This window comes from Phocoena sinus, chromosome 2, assembly GCF_008692025.1.
Source record: "Phocoena sinus isolate mPhoSin1 chromosome 2, mPhoSin1.pri, whole genome shotgun sequence".
Taxonomy (NCBI): Eukaryota; Metazoa; Chordata; class Mammalia; order Artiodactyla; family Phocoenidae; genus Phocoena; species Phocoena sinus.
The window spans coordinates 163,077,689-163,094,835 of NC_045764.1; the positions used below are offsets into that span (position 1 = coordinate 163,077,689).

The following is a 17,147-nucleotide window of genomic DNA, read 5'->3' on the forward strand; positions in this document are numbered from 1 at the left end:
AGATTCCAGACCCATGGAAACCACAAGATGGTAAATGTGTGCGGTAATTTGTTATGCAGCAATTAATAACTAATGAGACCACTTCAGGAATTAGCAGATATGGGGAGAGGGGAGTCCTCTCTCTACGCTTACTTTGATCCTAAGGTTTTACCGCGGCTTTCCTCCCGGCCAGCAGAGGTCGCCAGAGTGCCGGCTCCCCGGGCCCGAGTGCGCGCAGGCGCAGGCTTAGGCGCAGGCGCGCTCGACTTGGCTCCAGCCGGTGGGGGCGGGTCACGCAGAGCGCGCGGCCGGGAGCGGCGGTGGTGGAGGCGGTGAGGCTGCGGGCTGGGAGCTGGACTCCGGCTCCCAGTAAGCGGAGCCTTTCGCGGTGCTGAGTCCACCGCCGGCCCCGGAGCCATGGAGATCGGCACCGAGATCAGCCGCAAGATCCGGGTGAGGCCCGCGTCGGGCGGGGGCGGGAAGCCAGGCCTCGGCGGGCGGGCGCGCGGTTGTCAGGAGTAACGGGGGGTGTGGGGCCCGGCCTGGACGCCGCGGCCTGCCCGTCGCCGACGCTTTTGACTGGCCGCGGGGTCGGCGAGCAGCGCCTCCTCGGCCAGGCCGCCTCGGGCCTGGGCGCAGCCGCGGCTTCAGAGAGCGGGCTCGCGGCTGAAGAAGGAGCCGCCGGGAATCTGAGGGAGGCGTTGGGGTCCCGGCGAGAGCCGCGCGGGGAGCTGGAGGGGGCGCCGCGGGGGGCGCCGCGGAGGGCGCCGCGGAGGAGGGGTTCCGGGGTGGGACTGGGGGGCCCGAGGCGTCTCCCCACCCCCACTCGGGCGCCCGGGGGGCAGGAGGTGTGCGCGCTCGCGAAGTTGCCTCTGCGCTGCAGTCGGTCTGTTTTCCCAGGGCCGCCTTTCTCACGCGCACGATGGTTTTTTTCTTCCCTCAGAGTGCCATTAAAGGGAAATTGCAAGAACTAGGAGCTTACGTTGGTAAGTCTTCTGTTGTTAGCCTAATAGACTTTAGAATTTGCAGCGAATTTAATTTTAGGAATGCATTTTTCCTATCATGCCTTTGACTTTGGAGAGACGCCCTTTTACCTTCGAATCTGATACTCCCTGGTTACTTTTCCGTACTATCTTTGCATTGAAAGCTTTATATGCAACCTTGTTTTTTTTCCCAGATCCCCTTCTAATAGGGTGTTTTGAAATCGTTTAGCTTCCTCTGTTGAGGCTCTGTCATATTTTCCTTAATATTGGTCTGATTTCTATTGTTTTTCCTATTTTCTTTCCTTTCCTCTTGAACTTCATTTTTCAGAGTTATTATTTTGCATATGAATGATGCTGTCTGGCATTTATCTCTCTCGTGGTTCAGTGAGTTTTATTTTCAGATCTCTTTATTTTTCCTGCCCCTTTTTTTCTTACCTCCCGACGGTAATGTGTCTTTTTTCTTTTTATTCTTTTATAAATTATAATTTGAGTGTTTACTCTGGGCCAGGCACTGTGCTTAATTATTGTCGTATATGCATTAGGTCACGATAATCCCCAGGAGAACACTGGAAGGTAAGTGGTAATATCCCCAGTTGTACAAGCAGGGAAACGGGCTTTGGGTGCTTGGCTTGAGCAAGGTTTTATGGATTGAGACCTGCGTCTGTTTGGCTCCAAAGCTGGTGCCTCCTGTAAAAATAATAGCTACCACTTATGATAGTGGTTCTCCAGGTGTGGGAGACCCCAGGGGTCTCTGAAGTCAAAACTATTTTCATATTAATACTGACAGGGTATTTGCCATTTTCACCGTGCTGACATTTGGACTGTACAAAAGTGGTGAGTAAAACTGCTGGTACCTTAGCCCGAATCAGTATCTCACACCAAACTTTACAAGAAATTATCGTATTCTTCACCACCCTTCCACTTGCAATTACAAAGAAAAAAAAAAAAAGAGGCCAGTTTCATTTATGAATGTAAGTGATGAAGTAAAATATTTTTTTAAATCCTGGCCCTGACTACATCTTTTTAATATGTGGTGTTAGGAAACAGGAAGTACTCATAGTACTTCTGCCATACTGAAGCATGATGGGTTGTCTTAAGGCAAAGAATTTGTGTGATTGAGTTGAGAACTGACCTAGCCACCTTTTTCATGGAATTTTTTTTTCTTTTGTTTTTTTTGGAACTATTTTTTAAAGTTTAGTTGATTTACAATATTGTGTTAGTTTTAAGTGTACAGCAGAATGATTCAGTTTTATATATATATGTACTTTTTTCAGATTGTTTTCCGTTATAAGCTATTAACAAATATCGAATACAGTTCCTTTTGCTATACAGTAAGTCCTTGTTGCATATCTGTTTTATTATGGTAATTTGTATCTGTTAATCACATACTCCTAATTTATCCATCCCCCTCCCCCCTTTTACCCTTTGGGACATCATTTTTAACTTCTAAGAAAGACTAACGGGCTAGTTACATAATTTGGGTTTTTGGCAGACATTTTCCTGAAAGTGAGCAAAGGTAAAGAACTAGTAAAGTTTGTTGCCAATGACAAAGTTGAGCTTTCAAATAAAAATCAGAATTTTGGAAAATTTGTCTTCCTCCATAAATTTGACAGCGTGGTGATATTAGCAAATGGTTCTTCTATACTGTATAATGAAATGTATCTGTATGCCAGTGGTTTGTTTAGCTCAGTGAACCAGTAATTTTTCAAATGACCAATGCATGAATGTTTTTAAACTGTACAGGGATAAGAAAGATCCATTAAAAGTGCAGGATGGATCAATGGATTTTCATGTAACAGAGTACAAAAAGGTCATTGATACAGTTTTTAGATTCAGTATTGTTGCTTACCTTCAAGAAACTACCACTCGTTGAGTTTTGGTGTAGTATCACAGAAGAATATCCACATTATCTGAAAAGGGTACTAAAATACCCCTTTTCCCGTTGCATACCTGTGTGAGACCAGATTTTCTTCACATTCTTTTTTTAGAACAACATAAAACAGGTTTATTGTTTATGGGATAGGTGTATTATTTTAAACAAATTAAGAAATTAAAAATTCTGAGTTGCAGTTTCTAGTATGATAAATATCAGTAGCTATATGCACATGAATAAAAGCTGTTTGGGATCATCAGTAATTTTCAGTAGTGTAAAGGGGGCCTGAGACCAGATGGTAGTTTGCCACATACTAATTATTTGTTGTCAGGATTGTTGTAAGACTTTAACAGATAAGAAAATTGAGCCTCACAGATTAAAGATGAAGCTGAACCAGGATTGTTTATTCTTTTATTCATTCAACATTTAATGGATGCCAGCTTTGTGCCAAGAACTTGTTTTGGGTCAAAAAGAAATCCACAGAAAGCCTACAGTGAGAACTTCAGTAATTCTAGCACATGAAAACATAAACACATATTACTTGGGTCTAAATTCAATCTGATGATTCCTGTCATTTATCAGAAACCTCAAACCAAGAATTTTGAGCCTGTTAATATTAAAAACCTGGTTACAAGCTTGACGAAGTCCAATGTGAAGTGTAATTGTAGTAAAGATACCATGTATTTTATAGTTTCCAAAATATTTTCATAGAGTTCTGTTTGTACCTGAACACAATGCTGGAGTGGCGATGGCAGGTAATTTACTTTTTTACAAATAAAGAAATGGAGTCTTGGGAGGGCTAAATACAGCTGGTCAGCAGCAGATTTAAGACCCAACAACTCAGGTCTTCTGGGTCCTTGATGTTTCTATTATGGTTGCTTCATAATAGAAACTTGGTGAGCGAACAGAAGGATAGGAGTCACTCCCGTATGCTCCTCTTGAACTCATCTGTCCCAGCTGTTACCATATTAGCACAGCTTCTCAACTTGTTTGCCTCTGCTTCTTGACTGGAAGTTTCTTGAGGGCAGAGACTTCATATTGGTTATGTCTCAGTGGCCTAGCAGAGCACCAGATATTTTCATAAATGTTGATTAAGTGGGTAAACAAGGATCACCATTAGACTATTTGAAATATACATTGTTTACAGTTAGCTACCTGATTATTTGAATGTATAGGCATCATTGTCCTTCTGAAAAGGGTGACTTTCTAATCCCTTTCTTTGTGCTGAAGTACTGGATACCTTTTTATGGAAACAATTCTTTAGTAAATATTTGAATATCTATTTTCAAGGCATTGAGTGGGATATAAAGATGAGCAGCTGTTTGTTAAGAGTTGATACGGTTTCATTTGTGTGTGTGTTTAAAATGGAGTACTTTAGTGAGATGGCAGTTATAATTCAGAGCAGTCTTAAATTCACATTTTAGGCAGTATGAACTTGCAGGAACCATCAACATTTTATTGTTTTTCAGTACACAGATTTCAGATGAACTTGAGAATGCTATTAGAATTCTGTAGGAATGTATCATGAACACTTTATTTTATTTATTTTTTGGCCGTGCCACAAGGCTTGCGGAATCTTAGTTCCCAACCAGGGATTGAAGCACCGAGTCCTAACCACTGGACTGCCAAGGAAGTCCCAGAAACACGTTAGTTTTCATTAGATTCTTATTTCTCATTTTGTGTCTACTGAGAGAACGATGTTACGAATTTCTAACAGCCTTGTTGAAATATAATTGTTATAAACTCCACCTATTTACAGTTTGCTATGTCTTGATATGTATACACCATAATCAAGCTAATGAACATATCCATCACTTCCAAGTTTCCTTTTGGGTTTTCCTGGGGCTCTTTTGTATCCTTCCCTACCGTCTGTCCTTGTCCCCACCCTGTACCAGAGCAACTGCTGATCTCATTTACATAAAATTTTATAAAATGCAAACTAATATATAGTGTCAGAAAGCACAGCCTATTTGTTTTCATTACTGACATTATGAGGGAGAAAAACTGTCAAGACTGCCAAAGCACCCCAACTTTGTTTTCCTTTCCTGGGTTACCAATGGCAGCCCATGGTAGGGACACTTTGTGTAAATAAGCTGTGAGGCTTATTTACTAAAGTTGCCAGAAAGCAGTGGAGCCTTTTGATACTTTACAAAGAAAATAACAAATGACTGGCTACTTGTTCTTTTATCTCCTCACATTGAATTGCATGCTTCTAGCAAGTATTCTGATTTCTCTGTTTCCATTTGTAGATAGGGCTTTAGTGTATTTGTGCTTTTCTTGAACTGGATTTTTGATATTTCTTCTTGAAACAAATGTCTGATAGTAGTTCTGAAATGAACCTTTCTGCCTACATAGAAATGTTGTGAATATTTAAGGTATTAAAGAATCTAAAGGAATTTTTTTTGGTAGGGATCAAAGTTCCTGATAAATAGCTTTTGCTTTCCTATCTTCTTATTGTGGTGGTTTTGGGGTTTTTTTGTTTGTTTTTGGTCCTAGACCTCACTCTCATAATTCACTGTTAGGAGGGTATAAGAATGAAACAGTGAGTTGAATAGAAATCATTTAACTAATCTTAAGATTAAATTTTTTAAATGATGTATAATTTTGGGGCGGTTTTAGTTTATTTGATGTTGTTGCAAGTTTGTTACCCTAATTAAAATCTGCCTTTACCAAGGATAAAGGTGTTCCTTGAGAAATGAGTGTCATTTTGAAACAAACAGGCACAAAACTGAACAAAACTCAGTATTATTCTTGAGAAATGTCCAGTATGCTTTCTGGAAGCTTTTCTGAAGTTAATGAGCATTATTAAAAAAGATTAAAGGAAATGAATGCACTCTCAAGTTTGATACCGTAATTCAGCATATCTAGTTATGTAAATATTTATTAGTTATTCCTAGTTACTGTTCTTCTAGTAATTGAAATACTTATGGAATAAAGAGAAAGAAAGCTATACTTTTTGTCCAGCATAATTCCACTAGAGCTGACATTCTTAGAACTACATCTATATTTTCAAGCACATCAGCTTCATAGAAGAAAATATTAAGGAAAGCATAAAAAGTTTTTATATACTTTTCCTTTTAAATAGATGAAGAACTTCCTGATTACATTATGGTGATGGTGGCCAACAAGAAAAGTCAGGACCAAATGACAGAGGACCTGTCCCTGTTTCTAGGGAACAACACAATTCGATTCACCGTATGGTATGTTTCTGAATATTTACCCCTCAGACCAAAGTTTGGCTCAAGTCAAGAGTAGGTGTTCTGTCTGAAAAGAGGTTCTTGAGAGGAGAGTCAGATTCAGTGTTGTGAGGCAGGTTGTGAGTGTTGAGAGCACAGCCTCTGGAGCCAGACTGCCAAGGTTGAATCCTGGATCTGCCTCTTTCCTTGGTTTCTCCATCTGCAAAATGGGTATCGTAAATCACCTTTATAGGGTGGTTGTGAAAATTAAATAAGCTAATACATGTAATGTGCTCACAGCTGTGCCTGGCCCATAACAAGTCCTTAGTATGTGTTGACCGTAGTTAATACGTTTCTTTTGTAAACTTCAGCATGTTATCATTCCTTTCCCTCCACCAAAACCAGTTATAGATGTTTTTTGCACTGGGTTGACTTCCTGAATTGCTTTCTTCAGTCAGCTAACTTAGGAGGCAAGGTTTTTTGACAAAATTTCAAATCATTTTTTTAGTTTTGCGCTTTTTGAAGTCTGGAATTTTGAAATAGACAACTTTGTGTTCAAATATAAATCAGTATTTTAATTTCCGATGTCCTATTTCAAACCACATATTCCTTTGGTTGAGAATACTGACTAAAAGCATTAGATTTAATTTATGAAGGCAGGCCAGGTTCTGGTACCAGGTTTGAGGTAGAATGAGAGTTGGGGGAGGGTAACGATGTGGCTGAGAATAGAGCAGGAAGGATCATATAAAGGTCCTCACTGGGAACCACCAGTTGCAGCACAAGTTGATAGATGGAGCAAAAGTTGCATGAGCCTGCTTAATTTGAATGGCAAGAGACTGGGAGACCAGATAGGCAATAAGGAGGGATATGAAACTGGTTAACTTGCCTTTAAACCAAAGTTTGTCTTAAAGGCATTTTGGCCCCAATGGGCAACTGTATCCTTTATAACTCTGGTGAAGCTTTCTTGAAATTCCACACAGAATTCTCTGGGTTTATATTACACATTTTTGAAGAACATTGAGTGCAGTGGTTGTTCCTTAAATGTTTTGGTACATACACTCCTACAGTGTGGGTGACCTAACCCACTTATTATGGTTTGTCCCCAGAGTTTACCAAAAGAAGAGAGATCATGGTGCTTTTGCCTGGGGAAATTACCATTATCAAGAGTACTGCTTTTTTTTTTTTTTTTTTTTTTTTTAAATGCTTCAGCGGTCCAGGTACTTGTTTTGTTTCATGTACGTTTTTTATGACTAGACTTTTGGTTCAACATTTGGATCACTTTGAGTCCCAGTAACGTAATATGGGACATTGACCTAGTAGATCCTTTCTCAGATAACTTGAGGGAGTGCTTTTGACAAATTTCTTACATAAGCAGACTGCCAACTGAATTTGAATTTAAAATCACATTAATTCAACTCTTTCATCTTGCCATAAATTTTATTCTTCACCATGTACTGATAAAAGTGATGGTGTCTCTGTTTTGACACTTTGCTTTCTTAAGTGTTCATTTACACCCGCCACAAACAGACTATTCTGATTCTTTGGAGCCCTGCAATAACTGTATCTTAGGGGATAGTGGCATGTGACCGGTTTCTGGGTGAAACATTATTATAATGAGATATTTCTGGTGTTTTTAGGATGCCTGGCCTCCTGGAAGGATTGTAAGACAATTTTGCCTTGTACATAACTACTAAAATAGGTTATATTATAATTAAGGTTGTGGCTTGTCTACAGCATTAGTTTTGAAAACAGTAGTTATAATGAAGTGATATAGTATATTTTGAGATTATTTTTAAAGTTTTTTCACCTCTCAGGATTGAGTTCTTCCAGAAACCATCTAAGTAGATAAAAAATAAATTTAAACTGTGCTTAAAACAATTTTAATAATGTTACATTACGTTTATGGTATTTTATCTCCTTTTATCTACCTTGAATCTTTAGTTCTTTTGAAACAGAATGATATTCTTTGTGGATCAGCGCTGTGTGGTCAGATGATAATCATTGCCCTTATTTTTGCAGAGGCTAGGTGTTGAAAATAGTGATGAAAAAATAAGATTTTTGATTATTCTACAATATTCATGTACAGCCTTTTTAAAAAAATGTAAGACTTAATTTTAATACTATTTATCCATTAAATTCCATTCAGTACCATCTGTCAGTGTTTATCTGAAGACTAGATCTAAAATGTCATCACATTTAGAGTGACAGTTGAAATCCAATGTTTCTTGATTAACAGAAGCTTTTAACTTTTTTGGTTTTTTTCTTTTAGGCTTCATGGTGTATTAGATAAACTTCGTTCTGTAACAACTGGTAAGGTTCATAAAGATGATGTGTGAGTTTTTTTGGAATTTGCTATAGCATATGATCATTTTTCTGAAGTCACTTATACTGCTTTGGGGAAAAAAACCCATAAATTTGAAAATGGTAGTTCATTTGAAGTTTTTGAGGAAGCCCACATGTTTATGAATTTAAAAGCAATAAACAATATAATTCGAAGATGATTTGAACAAGGGAAGGGAAAGTATGCAATTTATTCTAAGGAAATAATTATGGATGTGTGCAGTGATTTAGCTTCAAGGATATTTCTGTGTTTTATAATTGAAAATTAAAAGTCCAGTAATAATAAATTAGATATATTATTATATCACTATGTATGGAATAATATTCACCCCTTAAAAATGTTGTGGAAGAACACATGTTTATTGCTTTAAAATTGGTGGTGAAGAAGGGGAAGGTTCAAAGTAATAAAAATAGCTTCAAGGGATTGTGTGTTTTTCTTTCTAGACCCCTCTAGTCTAAAGTCTTCCGATACCAACATCTTTGATAGTAATGTACCTTCAAACAAGAGCAGTTTCAGTCGAGGAGATGAGAGAAGGCATGAAGCTGCAGTGCCACCTCTTGCAGTTTCTAGCACTAGACCTGAAAAAAGAGAATCTAGGGTTTCTACAAGTTCACAGGAGCAGAAGGCTACTAATGTCAGGTAAGAGTCTTGTGTAGACCTGTGGGCAGGTGGGTGTGTGTATGTGACATTTACGTTAGTTAATATGTCTTTAAATTGCTGTTTTCAGAAATTTTTGGAAATGAGGTGGTCATGAGCAGTTTTTTTGAATAAAATAATGAAGGATAAGTCCAAAGTATGATTACCTTTTATATAAAATGTAGTAAATTAAAGTTTAAAAAAAAGAAAGCAATTTCAAAGTAGTTCTTAATGGACTACATAAAGGGATTATCCATACTTTTTCATTAAGATGTATCTAAATATCCTTTGAAGAGTTGAAGATACTGCTCTAAATTGGTAACACACCCTTTTTGGTTTTGTTTTCCTTTTTAACAGACAGACTTATGATGATGGAGCTGCAACCCGACTAATGTCAACAGTGAAACCTTTGAGGGAACCAGCACCCTCTGAAGATGTGATTGATATTAAGCCAGAACCAGATGATCTCATTGATGAAGATCTCAATTTTGTGCAGGAGAATCCCTTATCTCAGAAAAAACCTACAGTGACACTTACATATGGTTCTTCTCGCCCTTCTATTGAAATTTATCGACCACCTGCAAGTCGAAATGCAGACAGTGGTGCTCATTTAAACAGGTTGCAGTTTCAACAGCAGCAAAACAGTATTCATGCTGCCAAGCAACTCGATATTCAGACTAGCCGGATATATGAAACAGGACGTTTGTGTGAACCAGAAGTGCTTAACAGCTTAGAAGAGACTTACAGTCCCTTCTTCAGAAACAGCTCAGAAAAGATGAGCATTGAGGTTTGTATATACTTTTAAATTCTGACTCATTAGGCTGAAAATTGTCAGTTCTTAATACTAAATTGTACATGGAATAACTAAACACATACTGCAAGGTTGTTTTAAACTGATTTCTGTGCTGCTCAACATAATACATCAGTCAGATTTTCCTCTCCACAACTGGCTACAGATATTTTACATCTTGTTTACTTTCCTGGATGCTAACAGTTGAGACAGCTTTAACCTTACCTTATCATTTTGCGAGGATTTTAGGTCAATATTAGATCCTTCACAGCAACTGCTAGTGAACAATTGAGTAACTCCATTTTATTGGTTTCCTCAACAGTACTATATGCTGCTGTTTATAAATGAATTAAAGCACTGGTTTTTGTTTTAGCTAAAGGTTGGCTATTGGAGATATTACTTGTATTTTTATAAGAAACCAGGGAAATAGCCCATGAATTCTTAATGTGCTTGGCGTTTTCTTGAAAAGAAGCAAGTATTCTGTAGTAGAATTTTATTTTCTGAGACTAGGTAAGTGGAAATTTATCTGATTGCAGGAAGAAAACTTTCGGAAGAGAAAGTTGCCTGTGGTAAGTTCAGTTGTTAAAGTAAAAAAATTCAATCATGATGGAGAAGAGGAGGAAGAAGATGATGATTGTGGGTCCCGTACAGGAAGCATCTCCAGCAGTGTGTCAGTGCCAGCGAAACCTGAACGGAGGTACCCGAACATGTCTACATTAATTTTTCATCGCCTGGTGGAGTCTTCTGGGTTCCTTGAAGAGGGTATCATGAAAATATAAATTTAATACCATGTAAGACTTTTCCATTGTTTTTTGAGCAACACTTCTATTAATGAAAGAGAAGTTGCCTAAAACTGGAGAAGATTGCAAAGAATATTAAAAACTGTAATATGGGTGGGAGGAAGGTTGATCCAAATTCATTATTTTAAAAAGTTATAAGGTTCTCATCCAGTTGGCACTTCCTAAAAACTACAGCTAGTCTGTTCCAAACCTGAGAGAAGGCTGTAGTAAAGGTATAATGGATGGCTAGCATGTAAAGAACTCAAATCTAAAATTTAATCAGTATACCTTTCTTAACTTTTTTAGACCTTCACTTCCACCTTCCAAACAAGCTAACAAGAATCTAATTTTGAAGGCTATATCTGAAGCTCAAGAATCCGTAACAAAAACAACTAACTACTCTGCAGGTAATTTAAATGTATTATGTTGACATTAAGTAAGAGATTTCTGTAAGTCTTGAGTAAGCTATAGATGATTGCTCCTCAAGTTGTGATAAAATACAGATGCCTGCCAGATGTCAGGACCAAGGTGAGGTTCAGAGAATGATTAAAAGGAGATTTGACCAGTTTGAGAAGCTTTCCCGACTGTCAGTGGAACTTAGTTCTCTGAGCAACTGTAATGGCTTTTACTCCCTCTTTCTAATGTATGTGAAATATATAACGGAAATCTTAAAGGGAGTTTTGATAAATATGAGACTTTTCATATTTATAGCATTAGAGTCAACATTAGATATGAACTTATGTTATTTAAAAGGGAGCAAAATTTGAAAATATTAAGAGCCTGAAATTAGAAAAATTTGTCTAATATATGAACAGGTTGGTTTCTTTCCTCTCAGTAGAACCCATTACTCTGTGCCCCATGTGCTATAGCCAATATGTAAAATTTTCTGTTAATAAGCTGTGATGATTACCCACTCTAAATTTTTAAATTTTATTTTTGCTATGGATTTGATGACTGTTCTTCTCGCATTGTTCTGCTTTTCTATTCTCCTTTGCATCTTTTTATATGACCGCTTTCTAAAGTGAAATAAACTGTAAGCTAGCAACTTTTGAGCCTGATCGTCACCTGTCCCCTTGCTTCTCCTCATCCCTAATTTAACCCTGAACATAAACAGCTTTTGGCTTATAGGGTAAGGATTATCAGGCAAAGGCCAACACTTGACATAACAGTTCATCTGTTTACATTTTCTTTTTTGGTCTGTCAGCAATATTGAGTGTTTACAATGATGAGAAATTCAGACTTAATCACTGTGACCTTAATTTCCTGCTTTTGTAATTGGAGAGTTTTCCAAGTTTTTTGAGAGATAACATTGAAATTCTTTCTTCACCTAGGTTATCTAGATTACAGTTTGAAATTGTTATAGAACCATGAGGCAGAACCCAGACTACATTTGGTTAAAAATGAATACATGTGTGCTGCAGTGTATTTATGGCATGTAGTTTAAAATGTATAAATGTTTACATAAGTATGGGTAACTGAGTCATAGAATATTATAAGGAAAAATGAGGTGTCTATGAATTGTTTCTAACTCCTCATATTCTAAACCCAAGGAGGCATTTATATTTAATATGATATTCACTGTTGAGTTTTGAAATATTACCTCATTTGGATTTCCATCTTTTTTGCTTTTTATATAAAAGTTTCACAGAAACAGACACTTCCAGTTGCCCCCAGAACTCGAACTTCTCAAGAAGAATTGCTAGCAGAAATGGTCCAGGGGCAAAGCAGGGCCCCCAGAATAAGTTCCCCCATTAAAGAAGAGGAAACAAAAGGAGATAATATAGACAAAAGTCAAGGTAATAATTTAAATGATATTTCATTGCCTATTACACTTTTTTCATGAGGCATTAAATATTTTCCAGTGGGTATTTATGAAATGTTGGTTATACTATGAGAAAAGGGCTTATTAATAGGCCCCCAAATAGAATAAGGGACCATGAGGAAAGTCTATACCTACACTTTTTAGAATTTAAAAAATCTTATCATTAGGGAAATTTTTAGTGTTCTCAGAAGTGTAGAGAATAGTGCAATGAATTCCCATGAACCCAGTCACCTAGCATTAATAATTGCCAGTCTTTAGAAAGCTTCTACTTAAAGATACATAGATACCTACATTCTTCCTTTTCTTCTTTTTGTTAATCCTACCCCTCTTCTCTTAAACTTGAAATCTTTAAATCTCCCCTCTCTGAGCATCCTGTCTCTGACCTGCCAGAACTGCCTTATTGTCCCAGTGATACTACTTTATCCACTTGTGTCTGACATACTTCCAGCTGATCTTTCTGCTTCCTTTCTCTCAACCTCCCACCCCCAACTCTTGCACAGACTCTCATGTCTGAAGTGTGACTCTGATCATGTGACTCTTCTGTGAGAGCATTTATAGCTTCTCTTCCTACTGTGCATTATCTAGGACTGATGTCATCAGCTTGGCCTTTAGGCAGCTTCTGGTCCCTGGGCCTGCCCAGCCCTTCTCCACTGCTCTCCAACCTGTTTCTTCTGTTCCCATCAGGAAAGAGTCTAGTTCTTTTCCTCTTCTACTGAGATCTGATTAAAAAACCCCACCAAAACTGTATGCTTGTCATGACTTAATACTTTTACAGTGCTGGAATACATTTTTTCATTCCTCCTCAGCTGTGTCCTTTAAATTGTTCCAGGTTCATCTCAAATTTACTTGTTTTGTGAAGCCTTAACGATTCCATCTTACATTTGTCTCTTCTCTCTTTTTTTAAAGAAGTCTTTGACTATGGTGTGCAATTTGCTGTGTCAGCATTATGTGCAGTTCCAATAAATCATGGACCTGAAAATGGGAAAACCCTTAAAGTAGCCAGTAGGTACTAACTAGGCCCATTTGTGAAGAGTAGTTGGAAACTGGGATTTGAGCTTTAGTAAGGATTTGCAGTGAGTTGAAGTCTGTCAAACGGTTTTGAATCTGTGATTTCATGATGGCATTTTTAAGTAAACAATCGGTCCTTTTGGAGGATAATAGATACTAATTCATTGTCTTGGAAACCAGAGAAATAAAATAATTGAGCATTTATGCTGTCTTTCCTTTAAGGATGGTACCACTGGGTATCAAAGTAGTATAGGAGTTAGTACTTGTTTTTGTAAGTGAAGTTTTATTGGAAGTAAACTATGCTCATTTGTTTATGTATTGTCTGTGGCTGCTTTTATACTACAACCACAGAGTTGAATAGTTGCAACAGCCCATAAAGCCCACAGAATTTAAAATAGAAAATGTTTGCTACCCCTTGTGATATAGTAGATGAAGGAAGCATCTTTTAAAATTATTCTAGCTAAGAAGTGAAAACAAAATGATAGAATTCTAGTGGTTTTTCCCAACTAACAGTGAATTAATGAATCTAGGCACTGATAATGGCTACTAAAATGGTTTTTAAAGTGAAAATCAGCCATTTTGTGCCTCCCAGTGAAAGAATAAAACACTACCTTAGTCTTGCCAGAGGATTTGAACCTGAGTGATCAAGCCTCTGATGCAGCAGTCAGCTTGCAGGAAGTACAGAGGCCAGAGGAATATGTTAATTGCTGCACCATGAGTGTGCAACAGGCAAAGTACCCTCTCTGGGGCACTGTACAGGTCAAACAGCCTGAGAATTCTAGATTAAAAGACTTAAAAGACAAAAGGGGTAAGATTAATCTATAGTGTCTAGGTATATACACTTGTGTGATAAAACCACAAACTAGATATTACTATAAAAGGTGTATGGTGGTTCCTTTTGAATAGGACTGATTATATTGGAGTACATGAAGGGGGGCTTGTGGGGTAGCTTACATAGTCTATTTTCTTGATCTGAATGGTGGTTATAAGGGTGTTTTGCCTTATAAGAACTCATTAAACTCTTACTTCTGTGTGGCTTTCTATATCATCGTTTTGTTTTAAAGTAAAAGTAAAAGGTTAAAAAACTGAAAAGGTATCAAGTATCTACTGATGAGGACTCTTACTCTACTCTTACCAGTACCATTTGTTTGCAAGTGTGAAGTGACACACTGCGAAGTCATTAATTAGTGTGCTTACTCACTGTTTTGGAGCTTTGTCTGTGACAGGGTTTTTTAAAAAAATTTATTTATGTATTTATTTTGGCTGAGTTGGGTCTTTGTTGCTGTGCACGGGCTTTCTCTAGTTGCGGCGAGCGGGGGCTACTCTTCATTGCAGTGTGCTGGCTTCTCACTGTGGTGGCTTCTCTTGGTGCAGAGCACAGGCTCTAGGCGTGCAGGCTTCAGTAGTTGTGGCGTGCAGGCTCAGTAGTTGTGGCTCGCGGGCTCTAGAGCGCAGGCTTAGCAGTTGTGGCACACAGGCTTGGTTGCTCCGCGGCATGTGGGATCTTCCCTGACCAGCACTCGAACCTGTGTCCCCTGCATTGGCAGGAGGATTCTTAACCACTGCGCCACCAGGGAAGCCCTGTGACAGGTTTTTAAAAATCTATGCACATGTAATGGCATGAGTTGTTGATAGCGTTCTCTCATCTCTCTGACCTCTGTAGTTTTACTGGGCTAGCCACCTCAAAATATTTTGCTTTTTCCCTTTTTGTCTTGGGTTAATCTGTCACTAGAAGTGTATTTTGTCAGTCTTTTCAAAGGTTTATCATGACAACAATTCTGGCTTTATTGATTCTCTTTTGGTGTGTTGTCTATTTCATTGATTTTTGCTCTTATTTTTAATATACCCATCTATATTTTTCTTACTAATTTATCTTAGCCTGTCCTTTTTATTTTGCAAATGTAAACATTTAAGCTATGAAATTCTCTTGACATGCCATTTTTGCTGCATGTCACAATTTTTTTTTTTTTTTTTTTTTTTTTTTTGCGGTATGCGGGCCTCTCACTGTTGGCCTCTCCCATTGTGGAGCACAGGCTCCGGACGCGCAGGCTCAGCAGCCATGGCCCACGGGCCTAGCCGCTCCGCGGCATGTGGGATCTTCCCAGACCGGGGCACGAACCCGTGTCCCCTGCATCGGCAGGCAGATTCTCAACCACTGCGCCACCAGGGAAGCCCTCACAGATTTTGATATATACATTTTTCATTATCATTTGAATTATCTTTAATTCCCATTATGATCTTCTTCTTCGACCTATAAGTTATTTAGAAGTGTTTTTAATTCATAGTATATGGAAGTTTTGGGGTTTGTCTGTTAACCTTTTTAATTATATACTATGGACTTAGTTGTACTGTGGTCCGATAATGTGATCTGTGTAATACATACTCTTATGAAAATAGTTAAGACTTAAGGCAGTCCGTTTTGTACGTCTTTCATGTGCATTTTGGAAGAAAGTGGACTCTAATTGTTGAATTGAGAATTTTGCATTTAGTAGACAAAGTTATCCAGTTAATATTGTTCAGATCTTGACCTTGCTGAGTTTTCGGTCTACGTATCGGTGATTGAGAGGGTTTTGAAATTGCCTGTCAGGATGACAAATTTGTCTTCATTTCTCTGTACTTCTGGTAGGTTTTGTTTCAGTTACTTTGTGGCCATTAAACTAGGTGCACATATACTTAAAATTATCCTGATGAATTGAATCAGGAAGGTACATCTTCCTGATGAATTGAACCTTTTATCTGTATCTGTAATCCTTTATGTACTAAATGATGCTTTTATCTTCAACTCAGTTTTGTCTGATATTAATATATTTAGTTAGTATTTGCTTCATATATCCGTGCTTCATGCATTTTTCAGTCTTCTCTGACCTTGTTAGGCATACGTATCTCTTAACTATCATAAAGCTAGATTACTGTTTTAAAATTCAGTCTGAGCTTGCTTTTATATGAGTTTAAACCATTCACATATATGAGAATTATTGATGGAGTTGGACTAGTTTCTGTCGCCTTTTTTTGGTTTGTATTTGCCTGCTTTCATTTTTTGATCTTTTTTAAAGATTCATTAATCACTATTGTAATTGTTGTTGGTTGCCCAGCTCTCCTTTATTTTGTATGTTTTAAACTCTGTTTCTGTTCTTTCATTGGTTACCACTGAAATTTTACCATACAGATTTAATATTCTAGAAGTTAATATTCTGACCCCATCCTCAAACAGTAAATGGATTTTAGAATACCTTAGCTCCAGTTTTACCCCCTCAGACTTTACATTATGTTTCCAGTGTTTCCATTTTGGCCCTTTTTTTAATGGATAAATAGGGTACCATTACTGTTTTACCCAGGCAGTGTTTGTTCACATTTACCCACATATTTATTGTTTTTTTTTTTTCTCATATCACTTGAATGTTATTTGGGGATTGTCATTTTCCAATATTTTAAAGTATTTTGAAGTGTATTCTTTGGAAGTTTCTTTGGAACAGGTGTGTTGGTGGTAAATTTCCCCAAGAGTCTGTTCACCTACAAGAGTGTTCATTTCTCCTTGTTCTTGTGCAGTAGCTAGCTTTACTGCATACACAAATCTAGGTTAACAAGAGTTATTTGCTCTCATCACCTTGTTTATATTATGCCATTGTCTTCTGGCTTCCATGGTTGTTGAGTGGACTTCTGTTATTCTAATTGTCTGTTGTTCCTTTGTAGGTGATCTGTCCTTTTTCTGGCTGCTTTCAGGATCTTCTGTCTGTCTTTGATGTTCTGCAGTTTCACTACA

At 37.9% G+C, this 17,147-nt stretch overlaps 1 protein-coding gene across 22 annotated transcripts in view; it reads left to right on the forward strand.

The window, feature by feature from the left end:
* The first annotated feature begins 234 nt into the window (after positions 1–234).
* ZC3H14 (zinc finger CCCH-type containing 14) overlaps positions 235–17,147 on the forward strand; it is a 39,231-nt gene continuing 22,318 nt past the window's right edge. For 8 of the 22 annotated variants that reach the window (XM_032621291.1, XM_032621292.1, XM_032621304.1 and 5 more), the window contains exons 1-10: positions 270–432; positions 923–965; positions 4,401–4,481; positions 5,921–6,035; positions 8,281–8,321; positions 8,796–8,991; positions 9,346–9,775; positions 10,315–10,475; positions 10,864–10,964; positions 12,198–12,353. In XM_032621291.1, the coding sequence (XP_032477182.1) occupies positions 397–432; positions 923–965; positions 4,401–4,481; positions 5,921–6,035; positions 8,281–8,321; positions 8,796–8,991; positions 9,346–9,775; positions 10,315–10,475; positions 10,864–10,964; positions 12,198–12,353 (1,360 nt within the window). In that variant the 5' untranslated portion in view covers positions 270–396. Of the gene's footprint in view, positions 433–922; positions 966–4,400; positions 4,482–5,920; positions 6,036–7,117; positions 7,229–8,280; positions 8,992–9,345; positions 9,776–10,314; positions 10,476–10,863; positions 10,965–12,197; positions 12,354–17,147 lie in introns of all 22 variants that reach the window. The other 14 variants (XM_032621298.1, XM_032621309.1, XM_032621310.1 and 11 more) reach the window with 6 other exon arrangements.